Here is a 23,103-nt window from a genome sequence, read left to right as displayed (position 1 = left end):
GCGGCGCCACCAGGCAGCCAACTGGGTTTTTCAGTGGAAGTATTTTCCCGCGAGTGTTGGGAACAATGTGGAAAGTGATATCCTTGGTTTTTTTCTCTTACAACAAAGCCCCGACGAAGGAGGCAAAACCCGCAATCAATTGGGTCGAGGACTCTCGGTGTGTTTTACGCTCTACGTGATTTATTCCTTTGTGCCAAATACTTTCATCGTTGTTGTTCAGGAACTAGAAGCACTTAAGTAAGGGCCCACAGGGTGTTTCATCACCTTCACCTTGCCCTGAACACGGACGTATTATATTGAGTCAATACCCATATTCACCTCTCTGCTGCAGTGAATCTGCTGTTGACGTCTTCTTTTACGTCACTTTTAAAAACCCATTTCTATAGACTTGCTTTCATGGGATGTCGTCTTTTTATATTGTCTTTTTATTTCTTTTCTTTTTTAAACAGAAATGTGACCTGCAATTGATTATTGTTGGAATGCGGATTTTGTCTGTGATTTGTATGTTTTTGTGAAAGCACTTCGTGAAGCTTCTTCTGAAAGGTGCTATATAAATACAATTTTTATTATTATTATTATTCAGTGGGAGCGAGGGGGCACACGTACTAAGATTCATCTCATGTGGATTATTGTCCATCCAGTAGTGGGGTGAAGTAATGACCAATGCGTCGGGCGGACAGCCTCGAGACTCTGGGACACCTTTTTTCTCATTCCAGTCAAGAGCACCGTTTCTCGTTCAGTCGAACGCCCGCAGCCCACAGCCAGGCTTCTCCGTTTACTGATCACGAAGGAGGACGCAGATGAAGACAAATTTACTATCATCTGGAGTCAATTTTCAGCCAATTACGCCTGCGACAGGACGTCAGTAGGTGTCACTCTGTTTTCCCGTCTTGCAAACAACTTACTCTTAATCACAAAAACATCTCATATGATTTTTTTTGTTTTTATCGGATAAAAAAAAAACAAAAAAAAACCCTACAGCGAACAAAGCTTTTTTCCTTTCGGTGTGATGACACAGTTGCTTGGTCAGTTTCCTACAGACTCTACACAACTGTGTCCGCTGGCTTCCTCCCCGCTCATGTGGCTTCCTGGCACTCGGCCAGACCCTTGAGGCTGCTCTGCTCTGCTGCCCGTCCCATGTGAGGCAGGAAGCGAGGCCCTAAGGACAGTGAGCTCACCGCAGGAAGAGAGGAGAGGGTGTGTGTGTGTGTGTGTGTGTGTGTGTGGACTCTTAGCAACCCGTTTCTCTTCAGACGGTTCAGAATTATTGTGCACCTGTCTCTGGATCAATAAGCAGAACGATATTGAATATTTTCAGAGCAATTTTTAATGTGTACATGTCCAGCATGGCTTGTTAACACACTCAACTAGAGGTGAACACACAACAACACATATGTATAAAATTGTACATTTTCTACAGAAAAGAAACAACAACACCCACTATCAACCAACCAATCAAAAATAAAATTAAAAAAACCCTACGTGGAATGTTATTAACAAAAACAAAAACAAAAAAACGTCATATCAAGTTCGGAAAGAAACAAAAATCACAAAATCAAATCAAAATAAGACAAATGATCAAGGACGGACAGTAGCCTCATGTGTTTTTGATGTCTTTTTTTCACCGACTCGACCCCATCGGGGATGATGGTGCAGTTTTCTTTTCAGAAAGTCACTAAAGGCAGTAGTAATGAGACAAGTTCAATGGGGCCTAGAGCGAGATGCCAAGTATCGATGGTTGGTCAGTGCAGAATCTACTGGCTCCAATAAAATCTACCGTCTACCGAAGCTGCAGTTAGTGGTCGAAAAAAACAGTTTTCCTTTGAGAGGGCAACAACTTGACGCGGTCCGCCGCCCTCGTCCCGGGACGAAGCGACGACGCAGATGCTCCCAAAGTCACTCGTCGGACCATTTCTTCCTGTCCCGTCCCCCGGTGAGCGGATGGCTGAAGATGAGTCAGGCTCAATGAGCGAGCTGACGCGCTCTACGGGAACAGGGAGAAGCGCGTGGACGACCCACAATCCTTTGGGGGTCAAGCCATTATAAGCCACGAGGCTGACCCCGAGTGAAAGAACGGAACTCCGAGTCTGACTGTGTGTCAAGTTGGACTGATTCTTTTTCGGATTCTTTTTTTATTGATCACTTTCTTTCCCCAGTACATGACATTGCACGTGGCTGACGCACTGAGCTGTTTGAATCCCGCGGTTATTAGGCAGTGCAGCGACACACTGTGATCGCAGGAAGCTGAAACACAAAACACACACACACACAGAGTGGAGATGCACACAGACAAGAGCTAACAGAATACCTGCCTTCCGACTGACTGCGACAAATTTTGACAGAGATGTTCATTAAAATATAACAAAAAGCAAACAAACAAGGAAATGAAATTTAACAAAAAAAGAAAAGCCCGGGCTCATTAGGCCTAAATCAGAAAGGATGAACACACAGCGGTTTACACAAACACATCTTGAGGGAGATGAAAAGCGCAGAGCGGCTCGGCGACGTCTTCCCCTTACACAAACTCTGCGTCAAGCAGAGAAATGTTGCTGAACAAGGAGGCGGATCTGAAAAAACAGGCTCTGCTGCGTAAGGCTGGACCTCGGCCTGGACAATTTCCTGGTGGAGGGGAGGGAGGGGGACGGGAGGAAGGTGAGGCTGGGGAAGACAATAATGTGTTGGTGTGTGTGGAGAGAAAATGGGGGGGGGGGGGAGAGAATGAAGAGAGAGAGAGAGAGAAGGCCATTGTTGTTATTCTGATCCCCTCGGGCTTAGAGGGGCCGGGCCGAGTACGCAGAGGGGCGGGGGAACAAGACAGTGTGGGAAAATTTACAGTCCGAAAACAGCCCTTGCTTATTATAGAGCCGATTAACTTTAAACACACACACACACACGCTCTTCAATCAGAACCAGAGAGACGATGCACTGTCCTACAAATTCCGATCCCAGTCAGTGTCACCTTACTGTACAGAGAATCTTCTCAAACTGCTGAAACTGTGTTTTTTTTTTGAAAGTGAAGCCAGATCAGGTGCACTTGAACATTTTTTTCCAACTTTGAAGAGGTTGCTTTGGCTTTGAAGTGGCCGCCCCCCCCCCCCCCCATGGGCTCTCTGTACGGAGGTCACGGAGGAGAGAAAAGGAGGACGGACACATACAGAACGTTGTCTGCGTTTTCTGAGCCTGTCCAGACGCTCGACTGTCTTGAGCACTGATTGATGTCTCTGTGTGGGGAATCGGTGGGAAGAGCAGGACAGTAGAAGGGGAGGGGCAGAGGAGCGTGCTTTTAACACTGATTAGCTGTGTCCGCCAACCAACCCCCCACCGCCCCAACTCCGATGATGAGGTGAGCAATGGACACGGGACACCGTTTCCTGGCAACGGCTATCGACTGGCCACGGATCAATCTCCGGCACACCCTCTGGCGGAAGCTGCGTACGCACTTCCTTTTTTTTTTTTGTTGTAATCTTTCCCTCCAGCACGAGTGTCCCGTTGACGGTGACCCTCGTCTGCCGAGGCACCACACATCCGCCTGTCCTCACCTCGCCGGAGAGCAGGGGGCTCGAGTGTCCCGCCCGGCCTGTCGACACACGCGGGCTGCACTCCCACAGACGGATGAAGCCCAACTGCTGCCACTGGAATCAATATGCACGCTACAGCCTGCGACCAGGACCCCGCCCATTTTTGGACACAGGCCTTAACAATAATGTACCCGGGGGAAAAGTAGAAAGAAAGACAAAAAAAAGTTTACTATACATCAACTTTTTTGATTATAGTCATAAACCTGCTCTCCTTTGAATGGTAAAATTTTACGACCGAAAGAAATCAATTTTGTGCCAAGAGCTGTTGGGGGGGGGGGGGCTTTGCTCAGATAGATCTGGACTTTGAGCTTACGTTAAACAAGCCTGTTTTCATGACCATTTTGTCTACCGCAAACCAAAACATACTTATGTAATGCCACCAGGGGCCAAGACATTCCATCGCTCGGGACGGTGTTTTCTAAAAGGTTAAACAAGAATGGAACAGGGTTTACACAAAACATCGAGCAGAGCACTTGCAGCGAGTGAGCGTTTTCTCAGAAGAAGAAAAAAAAAGAAGGTCCGGCACCCACTGTAAGCTGAACTACCCTCTCTGGCCGGCACTGTTGTTGAGCAGGCAGGCAGGCAGGGGAGAGAATGTGGGTCACATGGGCAGTTGCCAGTGGGATAGAGCCATCTATCCCACCTCTCCAACCCCCCCTCTCATCCCTCCTTATTTCTGAGATCCAACTTTGCAAGCTCTGGGATAGGGGAGGAGGTCAGCCTTCCTCCCCCCTCCATTCCCCCCCGTCCCTTGTCTCAGCTGCAGGAAATCCCCCCCCCCATTCACATCTGTGTAACGTGAGCTGAGCCCCCTCTGGTCAGGGTGGCAGCTTAGTTCATGCTACCTCAGATAAGCCTCCTTCCCATTCCTGTTTGAAGTCACACTGCCGAGACTTCCATCCCTGCACTCTCGTTCACTTGGGCCTGGTTTTCAAAAAGAAAGTCTTTAATAATAAAAAACTAACAAGGATGAGTGAACTTTGTTTTTGCAGCCACATTCTTTTTTTAAATCTTGTAATAGGGCTGCTCATTCCTACAGTACCTGATCGACTGTTAAGAAATTCTGGAAAAAACATATTCACAGAGAGATCGGGTGGAATCATCTAAGCTTGTTTTTTCCCCGATGAGCATTGTTTTTCTTATTTTAAGAAAAGTGATTTTCATTTTTAAAGGACAACAGCACTTGCTGTTAAAAAACAAAGTGACCATTTCACGCCGACCACTTCGCAAAGCTTGCCATTTGTTTGAAATGTTTCTATGGCCTGGTTTGCATCAATTCAATAAGTCTTAAGTTTTTTTTTTTTAAGTCAATAAGTTTTTTTTGTCAAAATGACATTTTCTGTGTTTAAATCCTTGAGTTCCATCTCATATATTAATGAGTGGAAACCGCAGGCTGCCACCAATGGTCCAAAAAAATACACACAAAAATAAAATAAAAACCCTGGGGCATGGGCATGCCATTGAAAATGGCTGGCAATGATATTGTGGTGAAGTAGTCAAACATGAAAAAAAAAAAAGAAGAGGTTAAGATGGACATTTTTTTCTGTGCGACCCCTCCCCCTTCATCCTATCTCTGCTCTCGGGAGATGAAACGGGAGCGGGGGGAGTGTTTTGATTCTCAGAGCTCAAGGTTTAGTTTGGGGGTCGCGGGGGGTTAACAGCATTTGCACACACCTGCTGTCCTTTTAATGAAGAGGATTAGCCTGTGGTCACGTGAGCCGGCGTGGCCCGAGCCCACCCCAGCGCTGCCGGCTACGCTATCTTTATGACAGAGAAGAGGTTTCTTCCTCTTTTTTTTTCCCGAAAGCACGGGGGCGGTAGAAAGTCAGTCGCAAAGTCCTGGGTGCATTGGTGACTGCTGTGTGACTTCCTGCTCTGACATTACAAGCTGTGGCTTTGTCTCTACCTTGTTTTCTGTCACGCACGCACACACACACACACACAGTCTCCCCGTGTTATTTCACAGCGAGCCGACTCTCCTCGGGAGAACAAATGAAAAGGTCTGATTGTTGACAGACAAGAGGCTCTCTGCGAATTAGCCCCTATAAATGAGAGTTAAAGGAAGAGGTCCCCTTTTTACGGCTGTTTACCCTTTTCTGCCAAAGAGGTCTTTAAACGGTTTTCCGAGCGAGGAAAGGAAAGAAGGTAGACGCACTGTCCAACTGTTTTGGGCACAGGATAAAGGAGGGAAAACAAGGCCCGCGCAGCCCCGACTTCAAAGGGCAATTATGATGCGTCGCAGTTTTTAGTTTTGCAGTTTCAGCCGTCATTCCTGTCTGTTATCGCATTAAACCCGTTAACGTGACTGCACAAAGTGTAAAAAAACGGATTCCCGTCTACGACACACACGTTTGTGTGATCATTTCAACGTCTGTCCTCATTTACTCTCCCTCACCTGGGAGTCTTTTTAGTCCGCACATGCTTTGTGTCGCAGACTTCAGCATTTAACAAGAGTGTGTGTGATCGTGGCATGAGATCTTTGTCAGGTGTTAATATGTTGGTTGGACTGTGGACAGATATTGTCGCTGCCACAGTGTCACAACCGTGCGCGATGCTGTCATGAGACTACAGGTTTGTAACTGAGGTCAAAATTAAAGTTTGAAGAGAGGTCTGGTTTGATCCTCGGTATTGTGACAAGTGTGCAAGTGTGGCTGGTGTGATCCCGTCGCAATGTGGACTCACCGTTCAAATCCATGGCCAAAACTGCAAAATTAGGACGCAAATCGTAATAAACTGTCATAAAACAAAGCAGTGTCTGTGTTAACAACAAGGGAGAACTCCAGATCCAACCCTTCAAACCTGCAACCACCACAGCCAAATCCTCTTTCTTCTGAGAACAAGGCCACAAGATGCCTCTCAGTGGCTCGCACGGCGTGGCGTACTGTACTGCAGGGTCGAGGGGAGGAGGCAGAGCGAGGCGAAGGAGATGACAATGGTGAAAGGAGGAAGGAAGAACTACTAAACCCGCCTGCACGTGGAAGTGTGTGTATGTGTGTAGTGGCCGGTCTGCTCTGTCTGTCTTTTGTGGCAACCGTGATAGCATAAGCAGATGTCACGTTATCGGAGAGGGGAAAAAAAGCCCCCGCTGAGATTGAGTGGAGGAGGAGGAGGGCGAGAGAATAGAGCGGCCCATCCTGGTTTCGAAATATTAATAACAATTCTAATCACACAAAATGAACGCAAAACAAAATGACAAGAAGAAAAACAAAAAAAACTATGTGCAAACTTCTCTCATATAAATAGACTGCAGTCGACGCATTGTACAGCACCATGGCAGACGAGAGGAGGTTAGGATGGTGTGTGTTAGTGTGTGTGTGTGTGTGTGTGTGTGTGCGTAAGACATAGTTTATGCTTGAGTCTAGTTTATGTGTGTCAGTACAGGATTTGCATGGAGCTACTACCACATTGTACGAAGAGTTTCAGGAGCCACCGAGCACAGAGACGTCAGACAGATGAATCACTCAGGCAGAGGTTTGGATTAGAGGAGGCGCGTGTGTCTAAGGTCAGGTTCAAGTTCAAAGGTCAGCGTCCCCTCAGTGTCCGGGGGTCAGACCCAGTCCTGCAGCGAGCGCTTGCAGTGCACCAGCAGCCGCGGCGCCCCTTTGCTCTGCAGCGTGTTGATGATGGCGTAGACCAGTCCCAGGATGCACAGCACCAGGACCAGCGGGATGGTCACCATCAGGATGTTCATGGTCCGCTCCTCGCTGTCGTCCACCTTCAGCACTACGTCCACCTCGTTGGTGTCCTCCTCGCGACCCTCGCGCCGGTCCTCGTCCTTGTCCCCGTCCGCTCCTTTGCCCACGTCGTTGTCTGTCCCGCCCCGATCCGCCCCGTCCCGGCCTTTGCCCTGGTCACCGTCTCCCCCCACGTCCGGGTTGAACGGTGGGCGGTTCACGTCGGGGTATTTGCGCCCCGAGTCTGTGTCTGTGTCTGTGTCCGTGTCCGTGTCTCTGTCTGGGTCCAGGTCCACGCTGCAGCCCATGAAGTCTCTCAGGATGGACTTGGGGTAGCCCGGCTCGCTCTTCATGCGGTGGTTGTCAAACTTCCAGTACTTGGAGCCCTTGTAGAAGTAGGTGTAAGCTGGAGGAGGCAAGGAGAGCAGAAGATGTCAGCCAACATAACGATTTCAAGACACTTTGAGGAAGAAGCTTTGTTGCCATCTCTCCGGGAGTTAGATGAGAAGATTGTCACAGCCCTCATATCTGTCTTTACCCTATAGAGCGCAACAGTGATGTTCTGGAAGGGAAAATCCCATTCATATTCTCCACTTACATTTTTATCATTCGATAAATCGATAATGTAATTATTGTGACAGGCCTAGCTGCAATGCACATTACAAGACTCTTATCAACAATATAAACACTACAGTGACGATGATGATAAAGGTTAAATTCAAGAAAAAGCATGCTAAACTGTCCGTTTGACGTTGAAATGCATTCACAATGGCTTATGGGATGAGTGGTCCCTTCGCTTATGAAATAATTATGTAGTCTTGTATCTTTGCCTTTTTTCCGTTTTCCAAATATAAATGTCAACGGAGACTGACACACACACACACACACACACACACACAAACACAAGCCATCCCCTCCCTCATGATGGTTGCATTGCCACACCCTAATTCTTTGTTTCAGGCATTAGCCCCTCCTTGTCCCTTTTTCCATGCAAATGCTCGCTCGCATGCACGCACGCAAACACACACACACACACACACACAGACACACACACACACACACACACACACACACACACACACACACACACAAACACACACACAGACACACACAGACACACACTCTCACTCACTCACTTACTCACTCACTCACTCACAAACCACTGTACTTGTCGCAGCTCACCTCCGTCGTCGCTGAGGAAGGCCCCCTTGGGGGCCGAGGGCACCGATGATCCCCAGACGTTGATCGGTTTCGGGTAGCCCCGGTCGGCCGAGCGCGACTGCTCGTTGAAACGCCAGTACCTGCAGACAGAAGATGGCCATTGCTGTTTATCAGCTGTCTAAACAAAGAGCACGGCGGGGGCCCACATGGTGTGTGTGTGTATATATAAAGGTGCAGTTTACACGGAACATTCAAAATTGAGTCAACTATAAATACACCAGAAAACCCCCCCTCCCAGTGTAATAACTGACTTTCCTATGAGTTTTTTTTTTCGTAAATATGTTTCCCTTGTACAAACTGTTGTTATTTCTTGACGGTATCTTCAACGCTTTTGAATTGTTCACAGAACTTTCTGACTTTGTGAACAAAGAGACGTAAAAAAAAAATAGTGCTGCTGTTATTACCCTTGTACGCTTTATTACTCATAGGGAAATGCTATGATTACTCTTATAAATAATTTGTGTGATCTGAGTATAAGACGATAAACTCCTGGTGGACATAAAAAAACAATAACCTTCACACTGTTAAGACGTAACTTATTTTTTCTGTCCATTTGAAAGCGCTACAATAAAAATCAGGAAAAAAATAATAATTTTGTTGCCACTGGATCTGTGTTTGTCTTTGTATAAGAGAGTTGTGCGAGGATGAGAACCACTGTGGGTCAGCCTCATCATCTGGAGAGCACGAATGTCTGTACAAAGTTTCATGGCAATCTGTTTTATTGTTGCTGAGATGTTTCCCTTCTGATGTCTCTACTGACAAACACACCCAGTATGGTTTCATAATGTTGATTGGGATGTCTGTACAATCAAAAGTAATCAAACTATTGATACACTAAGATAAAAAATGAAGTGATATATTGGGCGGCAGGTGAGTTAGAGGGGTTTGGTGTGATGCTGAGAGGTCCTAGGTAAGTTACCAGTCTCCTTGAAAGAAGTAAGTGTAGCCGGAGGGCTCCCACCAGATGGCCGTGTCTATTCGGTCGTAGGGAATGTCTTGACCATAATCATTCAGCTCCAGCGGATAGCCATGTTCCAGGTTAGCCTCCCTGAACAGCCAGAATCTGTTTCCTGAGGAGGAAGAGGAGAGTAACTTAATAATCCTTGCTTGATGCATACTGTATATCGGGACATTTACCATTCATTCCCACTGTTATGGACCCAGACGTGCATGTTTGAATACACGTGGGTCCACAAACGCACCTTTTCAGGCACAGACATATTGCTCGTGGACATTTGAGCTGCTGGCACAGAATTAGTTGAATGATCGAAATTGAATGAGGAATAAAAAAAGAGAACAACATGGGAAACCAAAACCGAACCAGCATTTACACGGGCACTTGTAAATTATATGAATGTAATAATGATTTGTTGGCAAGCAATCCAAAAAAAAAAAAACCAACTCAGCAAGCGCGAGCACGAGCACGACATCATTGACTGAGGAGTTTGGGTTTGGCTTGTAATTATCCATTTGGCCCGGTTTGTCTCATGTCAGGCTGCAGCAGATTTCTCGCTGAAGGGAAGGTTTTATTGTTTTTCACTGTGTCAAGCAGGGGTACTCCGTTTACTTCTGGCACCATTACAATCTCTCCTCTTGGCTCCAGTCCGCTTTCTCCCCCACCCACCCAGCCATCCATCCATCCATCCATCCATCCATCCATCCATCCATTCACCCACCCACCTCCAGTCCCTCGCTCCTCGCTCCTCGTTTAAAAAATGAAAGCTCTAACGCTCGGCATCTGGAGAGAACAAGATGTTGACGCAATGCTTCCCGGGGGTTCCTGCGGTGCACGGTCCTAAAGTAGGATCCCATGACTTTCCACAACTACACCAGAGTGCTACAGTGACCTAAAGATTTCTCTCCTTCCTGCTGTGGAACTGTTGCTTTTTCTAAAAGGGATAAACAGTGTGGTTTCCAACGCAGTCGGGCTTGTTTGGGATAGAAACAGCTGGGTAACCTCTGGGTAATACAACAGCTGGATTAATAAATCTTTGAATGTAACTTCAGTGAGGATTTGTAACAATGATGTTCTCCTACTTTCCAGGTCCGGACTACTCCTTTCCCTTAATACCTAATAAATACAATCGCCCATGGTCTTCCTCAGTAAATACTGTTGTATGCCAATAAATTGAACACTGCAGTCTAAACTCTCAAGAACAGAAGGATGTGGTACTCTCAATTTAAACTGGTACAACAGTGGTGTTGACATCGCCAGCTCAAGGAGAGAAAAATAAAAGATTTGCACTAAATTTGGTGGAGGGATGGGCCAGAGAAGAGTCCATTAAACTTTGGTGTGGTTCTGATTAAAAGGGCAGATTCTGGATTTCTTTTTTGTTATCGCTCTCCTTGAAATCCAAAATATCTCTGAAAATAATGTTTTGATATTCAAATTTTTTAAAAATCTGACAAATCTAGGATTGTTTGATCCTGACAGAGGTACATTCTCTCCCCAGTGCCGTTCTTGTATTTATATTTAAAGCTCCAGTGTGTAATTTTTGTACTTTTCTGGCTGCATCTGGTGGTAAAGTTGCGAACAGCCGAGCACCCGGCAGGGGACACTTTATGGTGTCCTAATTCCATTTCCGATTTCCCGCAGCGCTGGAAATTTAAAGCGAATGAGACGTATACTGGACCGTTTTCTGCAACGATTTCTAATGCTGCGTTCCATTATATCTCGGAACTCGGACCCAGGAAGTCGGGGTTGGTGATATTTTTCCGACCTGCCTAGTCGCAGAGGAACCAGAACGCAGCACAGCATGACGTCGCAAACATGGCGATTTACACGGAGGTCGGGTCCCCCTGCTGTTACTATATTTAACTCGTTCAGTTGACGAAATAACTAAATTGCAGGTGATTATACATTTGAACACTTTGTTCACAATTTTGGACAATATATAAAAGTTCTGTGAATACGATCTTCTAAATATTACACACTGTAGCTTTTATCATCATTTTTTTTACTGATGCTTGGTGAGATATGACTGGTTTCAATGGAAATGACTAAGAACGTAGACATGTTCAAGTAAAAAAAAAAATCCCAAAATTTAAATTGAGAATAATCGTTGAGTCAGACAACATGCGTACAATGGATTATATTGCCAATGTAGAATTAGTACAGAGTTTATATTTGGCGTCTGAACGGCCTCGCCATTGCCCACGAGGAAACACCACGCTCACCACAAGCGGGGAGGGGGAAGTATTGACAGTCATTTCTGTGAGAGCCGTGTGTTTTGTCGTTTGCTGCCGTATATGTTGATTGATGCGAAATGTATTCTGAGATACTTGTCCACAACCAATCACACAAACAAACAAATCAGCTTAATGTGCAAAACTTTCCACAGATTAAAAAAAAAGGACTTCTGGTATCATACTGACGCTCTGTCGAGCCGTTTCTCAACCGATTGGTCCATTTTAAGGTTTTAGTAACAGACTGCTGTTGATCAGCCCCCTTTCTCTTGCGCCCCCAGGCCTCTTCCCCTCCTCTTCCTTTCACTTCTTCTTTTTTCGTAAATGCTTGCCGCCAAGTGTCATACTCAGGGACTTGCCGATGACATCATCCACCTCGTCTTTAACAGCTGCCCTAACGCCTGTGGCGCCACGGTTCGAGCTGCACTGAAAGGCTGAGCTCTCTCTCTCTCTTCTTCATTCAACAACTTCATCCACCATTGTATAAGGCGAGCTACTCCCAGGGACTCATGGTGTAAATAATGAGCAGTGCTAAAGGAGATTCATACCCTGCATGTGGAACACATTATGTAGGAAGCGTGGGTATGTGCTGTGTATCTCCGACATTATCTGCACGAGATGAATAAAGCCCCGCAATCTGTCTCAACATTAAAAAGTGATAACGTTGAGCCGTGGTGGTTTGAAACGGCCGTGGAGCAATTTAACTGTATTAAAGTTGTTAAGAAAGAAAGCAGATGATGGGTGGTTTTTCTGTGCAGGAAGAGTATGCTTATGTGTTGGGCAGACTTATCTTCCACATGCTCATAATACGAACCCTGCACCGTTTCGAAATGTTCCAATAAAGATGAAAGAAAAAAGATTTATTTATTTTTTTACATTAAAGCTCCGCCACGCTGCTACAAATGTTCGGCAGACAGACCTGTGATAAAAACCTGGATGTTTGCGATACCGCTGCCTCTGAGGGATCCAAACTATGATTCTGTGTTTGTCACAGCAGAGTAAACAGCGCCGCTTCACTGGAAACTGAATCCAAACACTGGTGGCTGTTTGTCACCGTCGCAACTTAAGCACAGTGTCACACAAAGTGAGCGTGTGCACTACTTTCCAGCAAGCCGCAAGGCAGCGAGGACCTGATTTATTTGAGAAATTCTGGCTGTTGTTGCTTCTGGAAACTGTCATGCTCTAAAAGTGACAGCTAATAATATCGGTGTGGGGGGGGGGGGGGAGTTATGCAGAACAGTGCAAGGTCTGCTTTTACAGCAACAATAACCTGGAGATGGTTTGATAAATAATCCATCGGGGTCACATCGAGCTGCAAGGTGCAAAATTACAAGCGCAACGCAGTTTTGCCTTATACGACCGGAGGATACTGTCAGCTTGAGCAAGCGCGTCGTTGTGTTCCGTCTCCGAGCTCATAGGCACATGCATCCATCAGCGTGTTTTTGCCGCTTACCTTTAAAGAAGACGAACCTGCCGTCGTGTCTCTCGTAGGCCGCGTCGATGTCCCCGGGCAGACCCCTCCAGAAGTGACCGATGGGCATGGGGTAGTTATCCAGAACCCTGTTCCTGCGCACTCGCCAGAACCAGCGTCCCTGAGGAGACGGAATCATAAAAAATCTCATCACAAGCGGACGGCTTTTCGTAAGGATATGGAGAGGCCAGCTATGTGCAGGGGCTTTGCCCACGTGGAGCAAGCCCACATTTTGTGGCCTTCTAATGCCACTATTACATCATGTACACTGATCTTACTTATTGCTTATTGTAATGAGCTTGCCTACCCGATTGTAAACATGTAGTGAGTTGCTGTAAAGGAAAATTATGCTCCTTGTGGGTTTTAACCCACACAGTCAGTTAATATTTAAAACCTATTCCCGCTCGATGACAACTTTAGAATCATTAGACCTTATTATTTATTCATTCATCTTCACTGTAAGGTTTATCAAGTAAAGGCACAGTGACAGTTAACGTATTGCTAAATGTTAAAAAATAAATGGTCAATGAAAACAAGGTTATTTTCACGGGGGGGGGGGGGGACGACATGTCAATTCCACTTCTTTTCTAGCATATGTGCTCATAGTTTGACAACTTTTTCCGCGTGTTTACAATGCATCGTAGAGATGGCTCTACTATAAAAAGAAAAATGTGAATAAAGATATTTCAATCAGCCATTGAGCACATAAAAAATTGTGGGGTATATGGAAGATTCTGCACTCTCTAATGCTCAGGGACTTATGGACATGCATAAAAAAAGTTTTATTAGAATCCAAAATAAAATGTAATACTGGAGCTGGCTGCACTGGAGTTATTAGTAGAGAAATGAGAGAGTTGGCCTGCAGCCAGCACTTATGGGAAGCTCTGACACAGGGTGCACATGCAGCTACAGTGAGAAAAGGTTCTCAAGTCACTTTTCATTAGTCAACTGGTTTTTGCCACACAAAGGTTAGCTGTTGGTCACGATGAGCTCTGCAGGACAACTGGACCAAAACGTACAATAAACCAACAATAGCGGCACAGGAGCAGGCTAATAATAGTCAAGTCTCCGCTCCGGTGGCTTTAACGTGTCCTCATATCCCGCTCTCTCTGCCGATCACGGACTGCTACGGATAAACTTTTGAGAAGAACTGTCGCGTCAAAGCATGATATTGTAACCCAAACACACAGAGAAACTTGTGCCCATGAACATTTCATATCTGCTGTGTATGCTGTGCGCAAAGGCCAGCAGACAGATTTACACCAGGCTCATTCGTAAGCGGTGAGTCAGTGGCTCTGCTTGTCCTGGATAATGTGTCGGTGAAATGCTCAGTGCTGCTTCTTTCTGGCAAGCACACCTACGTTTCGTGCTTCACGTACAAGCGTGCCGGCAGACAGGATGGCGCTGCGCGGCACCGCATGGAATGGAACCGAACGGGAATGGGGTTTTGACGAGAGCCGAGCGCAAACAGAACGGAGCCCGACCGAACGGAGTGCATGCCCTTTGATTTGTGTGGCCTGACAGCTCCCTTGCGTTGAACAGATTAACTGGCTGAATTGACCATATTAGTCCTCAGCAGAACAGACCAGACCTCAGTGTGGGAGGTTCAATACCGGCGGCAGATCACCGTGCTCTGCTGACTGTCTCCGTGTCCTGCACTCTGCACAGAAAGGAGCCGTTTTTCACAACACTGTGGAAAAGAGAGAGTTGTCCTGATGTCTCACATATTACTACCACTATTACCACAGCATGCTATTGCCTACGCAGAGTAATAACAGAGAAGAATCAAAAGCATACCTTAGGTGCATGTTGTATATCGCTACTACTATATACTGTATACACAATACTGTATATACTATATATGTGATTGGATTTAAAACGCAGCGTGAAATGTCTCTTACTTAGTGTTTTGTGTCGTTGCTTCATCATAGAGCTGTGTGCAGTGCTATTTGCCCTGCTGTCTCTCTCTCTCTCTCTCTCTCTCTCTCTCTCTCACACAAATAACACTAACCATCCGCAGCAGAGTTTTTTTACTGTCCTCGGTTGGCAGGCAAGATTAAGCATACACTCGGTGCTGTGGGCGTCCACGCGACAACCATACAGGCAGGTGTGCAGGCGGGCAGACAGCAGCCAACCACCAGCCCGACTCTGTGAGTGCATACTGTGCGCGTGTGTCCGCCTCCAAACAACACAAAAAAATTATTTGATCACTTCTGTATAACGATTGCTTTTTGTCTACATCTAATCAGATTGGGGTCATATGTATTAGTTTATAAAACCTTATTAATGCTGTCCAGACGAGCTTCTTGACTGCGGACAAAACCTGAGAACATAAACATCACTGGCTGAAATTAAATCTCGGAGCAGATATATCTGTCTGACCATGTACAGCACACGTCCAGGCAGCTGGATGCCAAGTCTCATAACTACTGGTCGACGTCAGGCACACTCCGAGACCAAGATAAGAGATATTCATAGACTGATCTCTGGAGGGACAGGGCGCGCTCATAAAGTGGAACCTTTTGAAACAGTGCCATTGGATTTAAAGTGGAGATATTGAACACAAAAAAATGTCTGTCAATCATCCATCACCAAATGAGGTAACACAACGGTGTTTCAGCCTATGGCCGACTGATGTAAGTATTGCAATAACTTAAATAATTCCTGTATTAAGATGCTGCTGATGCAAACCAAACATTTCTTATCGCTGCGGCTTAACTTTAAAAGCATTAAGTTGACGAAGCACAAGTCAACTTTTGTTATGAAGTAGTCACAGGAAATGCAAAGTGAAGGCGTTCTGCGATCAAAACACAATGGTCACTCTCGGCATTCTGATCACGGTTGCTCACAGAATGATGGAAAATGCCAGTTATATTGTCAGACTTCTTTATTGAAATGACAATAGTTTGTTTTCCTGCTGCCCTCAGAATTCTGTGATGTTGTGTGGCATCAATAACTACAGCCATCGCCAAATCAACCAGGACTGAAGTTGACTGAATCCCGGTTTCATGTCTACATTTTTAACAAAAAGGCCCACCCAGAAACGTATTACAACAGTTGTCATAATCATCCTTGCAGCATTACACCCCTGACAATGGCTTGTTAAAAAGTTTCTAGGATCCAGATCAAAGAGCTGTTCATAGTTGCACACTGTTGGATATCTTCCTTTGTTCGACTCCCGATGACTGCAGTTAACTGTCAATCATGACAACTTCCCGCCAGCCGGAGACCTACGTTTTTCATCGGAGTGGAATGCGTTCCCTCTAAAGTATATGACAATGAAAATCAACTTGAACTGGACATGAAGCTGAGGCTCCTTCACAACAAAGCCCGGGTGTTGCAGCTCTCTCTAATATCTGCAAACCCCCTCAGTGTTCAGCACTGCCAACGCTCGACAGCTCCTGTGACCTCTCCCACTTGAACACACCATTACTTATCTTTATGGAGCCGCTCTATGTATAGATTGTTACTGAAGGAGATAAAACACAATGGGGGGGAATTCATTTGCTGGCAGTGACCACATACATTTTCTTGCATCATTAGTCCTGACCAAGAAACGCTCCATGATTAGTGAAAATACATGAGGGATGTATAATAACAAACGACCACAGGGCTGGTCTGCATGATATCAATATTAAAAGAATAATGGAGTTCTCCGGTAAGCGAATGGTGCCATGCAACATAACCGCAACGTCTGAGGTGACTCTGAAATAACTGCAAAAAATGCCAATTAAAAGAATAATTTAAAAAAAACAGCCTACAGCAAAATAAGACATATCTCTTGTAGGTAAAAACCCTGCTAATGGCTCACTGCTGCTTCAGCCCTTATGAATGTTTAGTGTGGGTCCAGAGGCTCTTAAAGGAAAACACCTGAGCACACCCCTCCCTTTTAACAGCGCTCTGTGTAATAAAAAACACCCGGCCTGTTGCTTTACAATTCACAAGGACCTGATTGAGAACAGACCTCTTGCTGGCCGTGCACAAGCCCTTTGTCTTAAACCGATTCTCCAGAAAAGTAGAACTAATTTATTGACGCAGTTAAACTTGTCAGAGCGGCTCCCCTGCTGGAAGCCAACTGAAGGACAAGTATGGTCGTATAATAGACCATTATAATGGTAAACATAATGCATTTTTTCTGGAGTTTGTGTGCTCATTACTTCAGGTCAAGCTAGCAGTTGCAGACTGCAAACCCCCCCCCCCCCGTTGTCCTTGTCGTTAAACCCTTTACCTTGAAAACAAACATCTCTCCCCGGAGCATAGCAACGGTGTCAAAGTTCCCTTCACAGATATTGGGTCCATAGTGATCTGGTCTCTCAGTGGTCCTGGGTCGGTCGGGATGTCGAGGTGGCGTTTGGGGTGGCCGTGGTTCTGGGCGACGCGGTGTCACCGTGGGCAGGGCCTGGGTAGGGCCACTGTCTGGTTGACCTGACGGGAGAAAACAAACACCATGGGTTAATCCCGTTTTTTTACGCATGATGTTAAGATATAAGTACGGCCGACTGAACAAACAAAACAAAAAAAAAAGGATAAAGCATCAGGTCTAAAAGAAACAAATTCAAATAAAAAAAGGGGAAAATGCAATTGAATTCAAGGTGTGGTTTGCATCAACGCTCCTCAAAACTCCTTTATTTGTGAATAGAAACTCTGAAAAATCGGAAAGAAATAGTTCATCACCAAGAAGCTTTTATGATGTTATGCTGATAGTTAGATGAGAAGACGGATACCAGTCTCATTGACAATATGTCTGTTAAATACAAACAGTTACAACCAGCATAAAGAGTCGGAAAAAGAAAATCTGACTATATCCAAAGCTTGAAAGAATCTGCTTTCATCTGCCTCTAATATTCACGAACTAACATGTACCGTATCACTAAGTCTCTGCTGGTTGCCGGGCAAGAAAGACATTTACAGACAATTTTATATATCGTCCTCTTCCTTTAATATTTCTGATATTTGAACTGATATCTTTTAAGATGTAACATGGGAAATTGCCAAATGAATTAGGGCAACCCAATGAGGTATAATTTTTAAATTAGAAAAAGAAGATACTTTTGTGTTTCAGTGATTCCCTCTGTTGTTGGATATACGCATAAAAAAACAGTTTTCAATGATAAAGACTTTTAGCGAGTGCAAATTGCAGGTTAATGTCCTAGTGATTTAACACACTGAAAGGATTATGCATTATTCGTGCACTGTGCCTCCTACCATAGATCTGTTGTATCCCCCGCCGGTCGTCATCAGGCAACTGGAAGTTGTCGGTCTCCATCCATTGGTAGAAGGGAGCCATGATGGCCAGCGGGTTGTTGGAGTGCTCTAAACCCAGGGCGTGACCCAGCTCGTGGACCGCAACCAGGAAGAGGTCGTTACCTGCGTGGACGCAACAGAGAAAAGACACCAGTTAGGGGACAGTAGTAAGTCGGACAATTTACACAAGTACATTCATCAATAGAAGGGCTTGTACAGAAGAAGAATACACACATCTCTATGCATTATACATAAGTGTCTTATGAAAAAAACACATCCATACGCTGCAAGCTACATGAAACAGAGTCCTTCATCCTAATACTGCGTCGGGCATGGCTCCAGACGGATACTTAAAACGCTGCATATGTAAACATATATATACATTTTTTTAAGTCTGCGAGTTAATATTTCAGGTGGCTGACTTCATGTGATTATCACAGGCACGTTTTGGTGCCTCTGCAGTTCGGACAACGCATCAGCCATTGTGGGTGAAGGCAGAACTTTTTCTCCGCCACTGGCTCGTCAGAGTCTTCTTGCCGGCACTTAAACGCATGCTGATGATTAAAGCATGTGAAAGAATATTTTGCTGATGCCGCGTTCAAAAGGATGAGGCCCGTGTATAGCTGATGTAAATAAAACGAGGTGAGAGGAGGAGGAGGAGGCTCTTCTCGACTCAGCTGATGATGAGAGTGCAGAAAGTCACTCAGATCACATTTGTTCCCCATGATGTGAGCGTAAACTGAAGCTCCTGCACTGCTGCCACACGATTGGCTGATAATGGCATTAATAAGCAGGTGTACAGGTGTTCCTAATGAAGTGACTGCATCCATAAAGTTTATATATGAGAGTCTCCCGGTTGTGATGTGAATGCAAATCTGCAGAGATATGACACATGGGTCAACAAAAGGCACCCTAATGAATGTTGATATGAATCAGCATACATTCCTCACATTTGTTAGCACTCAATGGCGGCTGTTGTCCACTTCCACTGCAACAAGTACACACTGACAATGACCACTGCATCAACTTCCTCTGTACACAAAAGACTTCTCATAGATAGAAAAGCAAAACCAAAGAGAACCTGGTTCAGAATTGACCAACATATTCCAACTGGGGTCGTGTCTGAAGTGAAGCCAGTGCACAGTCGGGGCACTTCCCCCCTCAGTCAATACCTCCTTGTTGCCGGGGCCCTGCTTTCAGAGAACTTTGAACCTGCGAGCCATTTTGTCCGCCCCCGATGGCCCGCGCTTATTGGTCAAATCTGTGCCAGCGACGTCGTGCCGTTTGGGGAATTGCGACTTGGTGATGTCTCCGGTGTGCATGCAACGGAGAAGGGGGAAAATGCTCTGGGTGCCTGTGCTTGTGCATCTCATCATTTCCTCTTTGCAACACACACACACACGCGCGCGCGCACAAATAGAGGTCATCTCCCCCACCATCTATAATTTCAGAGTCACATGAATGTCCTCATGGCATGCTAAGCTACAGCTAACACTCGAGGAGGGAAAACAGCGAAAGGGCAAGACAGGGGATGAACGAAGAGAGAGCGAGAGAGAGAGAGAGAAAGAGCACTGACAACAGATAAAGAGGCCTTTGTGGGGTAACCGTGACAAACATTTAGTTTGACAGAGAAAAGGCCTGAGTAAACTTCAGACAAACATCTTAGAAAAGTTTGAAGTTCAGCCAACGCATCTGATTCTGACTCCCCAGCACGCACAGTTTGTCTTTCAAGCTCTATTCCGCTTGTTTACCGCGTCTCGCACCTTCTTCGTCAGCGCCTGGGGCGACTCCTGGCATCAGACAACAACAAGTCTGAAAAGCAGCGGCCCGACAACCGGAAGGCGCTCTCCAAGTACGCTTTGCCTTTTGCCAGAAACGTACTCAACATTGTTCCCTCGCCTGACCTCAAAGAACCACAAGGACTTTTTCATCACTAACCGAGCAGCAGGGTGTCTTTTGTGCGAGGTGTGCGCGCAACAGTGGGTTGGTTTGAAGAGAGAGTGAAAGCAGTTTTTTTGTGCCACAGGAGCTGATTAATCACACCGCGCTCGTCACAAGGTTACATCAACAATCCTGAGCCCGACTGAAAAGTTATCTGCTCACAGATGAAAGGCGAAGGTCAGGGAAAGGGGAACGAAGACACTGCGACCGCGAAGACACGAATGAAATTGTTTTGGGGTTTCTTTGCGCTGACCGTCTAATGCCATGGTGTTAATTTTTTTTATGCGCGACTATTGATCCCGCACGAAAGAGTCTGTGTTTTGTTTGTTCAGCATTCCGAAATGAGGTCAGAGGTCAGAGCAGATTCTCGCTTCAGGACACCTACTTGAGAGCGGATGCTCTTCCAGTCTCACTTGTTCTTTCATACACTTGTGCTGCTTCATGTGAGATCATGTCTGCACCAGGATTTGAACAGTGGTCTTCCCGGAGGAAGATAACTATAATATAATATAATTTAATTTTTAATTTTGAGATTGCTTTTAGCAATGAAAAGTGCTCTATAAATCAAATGTTTTATTATTATTATTATTATTATATTCCTGCTCAAGACATCATTCTCATTCAGAAATACTATGGGGGGTAAAAAAGCAACTCTGCCCTTCATAAGAAAGCTCAAGATGATATGTTCAAAAAGACTGTTTGACTTGATTCAATTTAACTTGATTTATAATGAAATAATCTACTTCCAAAAGCTAGAACCCCTGGGATGTTTGGCATTTTTTTTAACCAGACAACTGACTATGACGATTAAATGAATCAACCAGAAGATCGTTGCTGTCTTGACTTTAATGTAAGTTATCACTCCAACGGCCAGTGGCCCGATCAACCTCTATGTGTTTTGCCAGCAAATTCGAAGGACAGCATTTCACAAAAAGGGTAGGGCATGGCTTCGGCGATAATGCAACTGGACGGCCGTAAAAACTGCCAGAGTTAAATGGAGGACTTCTTCTGCGAAAGAGTTCAAGCAGCTGTAATTTGGTTGTACTTTGCTTTTAAAAGCTGTATAAGTAGTGCAGTCTACAGATCTCCCTGAGTGGCACACACACACTCCCACTTACTGTGCGATTCTAGGCTCTCTGTGATCTGTCCTGCAGGACATCACACACACACAAACACACACGCACCCACCCTCACACACACACACAGTAGATAACAGGGCAGGAAAGCCCATTGTTGCAAAAGAAAATCCGTTTCTGGTCAACAGGGTTAATGGGTGCACAGAAAGAAGAGGAACTCTGGAGACTCTTCGACGTTTCTTAAAAATATGGATCTCTTTTTAATCCTCAATTCTGCTTTAGGATTAGTTAAGTGCTAGAAATTGTTTTTAAAAAGTTGCAATCGGGTGCAAAGAAAGAGATGTGGAATGGGGCTATATTCAGGCAATGATTTTAACAACTATCGGTATTCCTCACCGAAATAAAATACAAATACGTTTTATATACGTGAGCCTATGTGTGTGTGCTTGGCCAGCACAGATTGTGCAGATCCTTGATTCATGAGTTCATTGATTTGTGTATTTGCTCAGCAACATAACTGAGGCTGAATCTGAGACCTGTGAGGAGGCTGCAGTGTTGACTTTGAACTTTTCAGGAGGCGAGTGGAGTAGCGGAGCGCGACAAATAAGACGTGAACCACGCCAACTCCGGTTAGGTGCGGAGCACAGCCAAGGGAACGGCTGTTTGCTAGCTTTCATACAGATCCGTTACAGCCGACAACGCGACAGGACTCAAACTGTTCACCAGCTGAATGATCAATGACATAATCGTCCCTCAATCCTCCATTTCCGCCTGGAGGTCAAGTAAATGACTCCCATGCAACACCCAAGAACTCAAGAAAAAGCTCCCTAACAGGACAATTTTTATGTGTTCACTTATAACTTAGAGCATCATTTCCTTCCCTGTTGCTATCTCTGCTTTTTAATTCTTTTCCCCACTTTCCCCTAAAAAAAAAAAAGCAATATTATAAAATGCATTATATAAATGCAATATAAATGCAATAAATGCAATATTATACATTCACCTTGTATGTTCTGGTTCCCGATGGTCCACGGCTCATCAGAATCAAAGTGTGTGTCCCCGCCCATTCCGGGTCCAGGGAAGTAGGCGTGAGCCAGGAAGCCACCCTCGCCGTCGAAGGGAGAGCTGTCCCCGTGAAAACCAGAGGCGAAGAAGATCATGATGTCCGGCTCCTTGCGGCGTCCATACTTTATCTCCTGGTAGGGGATTTCGTCGAAGGTCAACGGGGTGATCTTCTCCCAGACTTTAAAGGCCCGCCGGATGGCTTCAAATGAGTTATACTCGCCAATCTTTGGAGTGTAGTTCTGGATACTATGAAAACAAAGAGGGGAAGAGGGATTTTCTTTCAGGTTTCAGTAAAACATATCCGTATGTGGATTCATATGTTGTTCTATTTTATGCTGTTAGCAATTTGAGATCTTTGTCAAGTTTGAGAAAGATAATGTAAATATTGTAAAAATTGTCCAAAGAAAGTCTAGAGCAAATTTATAAATTTGAAATAACAAACATAAAACCAACTTCTTTCCATTACCTGTATGTGAGGTGGTTCTTGTTCCATTTATGTCCAGTGAGAGCATAGCGTTTCCGCCGCACGTTGGTTTTGATCTGGCCTCCAAACTTGTCAGGCACACCGCAGCGGGGTCTCCTCATGGCACTGAAGGAGTTGAAAGAAGATCAGGAACAGGCAAGATGTGTGTGTGTGTGTGTGTGTG

The 23,103-nt window shown here is 45.3% G+C and overlaps 1 protein-coding gene across 1 annotated transcript in view; it reads right to left on the bottom strand.

Moving 5' to 3' along the window:
* Positions 1–1,304: 1,304 nt before the first annotated feature.
* mmp15b (matrix metallopeptidase 15b) overlaps positions 1,305–23,103 on the bottom strand; it is a 31,209-nt gene continuing 9,410 nt past the window's right edge. Inside the window, exons 3-10 of the mRNA XM_035629204.2 lie at positions 22,923–23,045; positions 22,395–22,702; positions 18,336–18,497; positions 17,359–17,555; positions 13,113–13,251; positions 9,393–9,543; positions 8,435–8,553; positions 1,305–7,658 (exon numbers count right to left, since the gene is read on the bottom strand). Of these exons, the coding sequence (XP_035485097.1) occupies positions 7,126–7,658; positions 8,435–8,553; positions 9,393–9,543; positions 13,113–13,251; positions 17,359–17,555; positions 18,336–18,497; positions 22,395–22,702; positions 22,923–23,045 (1,732 nt within the window). The 3' untranslated portion in view covers positions 1,305–7,125. The remainder of the gene's footprint in view (positions 7,659–8,434; positions 8,554–9,392; positions 9,544–13,112; positions 13,252–17,358; positions 17,556–18,335; positions 18,498–22,394; positions 22,703–22,922; positions 23,046–23,103) is intronic.

The sequence above is a fragment of the Scophthalmus maximus genome, chromosome 4 (genome assembly GCF_022379125.1).
Source record: "Scophthalmus maximus strain ysfricsl-2021 chromosome 4, ASM2237912v1, whole genome shotgun sequence".
Classification (NCBI taxonomy): domain Eukaryota; kingdom Metazoa; phylum Chordata; class Actinopteri; order Pleuronectiformes; family Scophthalmidae; genus Scophthalmus; species Scophthalmus maximus.
The sequence above is the reverse complement of the archived record's forward strand: the minus strand, read 5'-3'. Positions and strand labels throughout refer to the sequence as shown.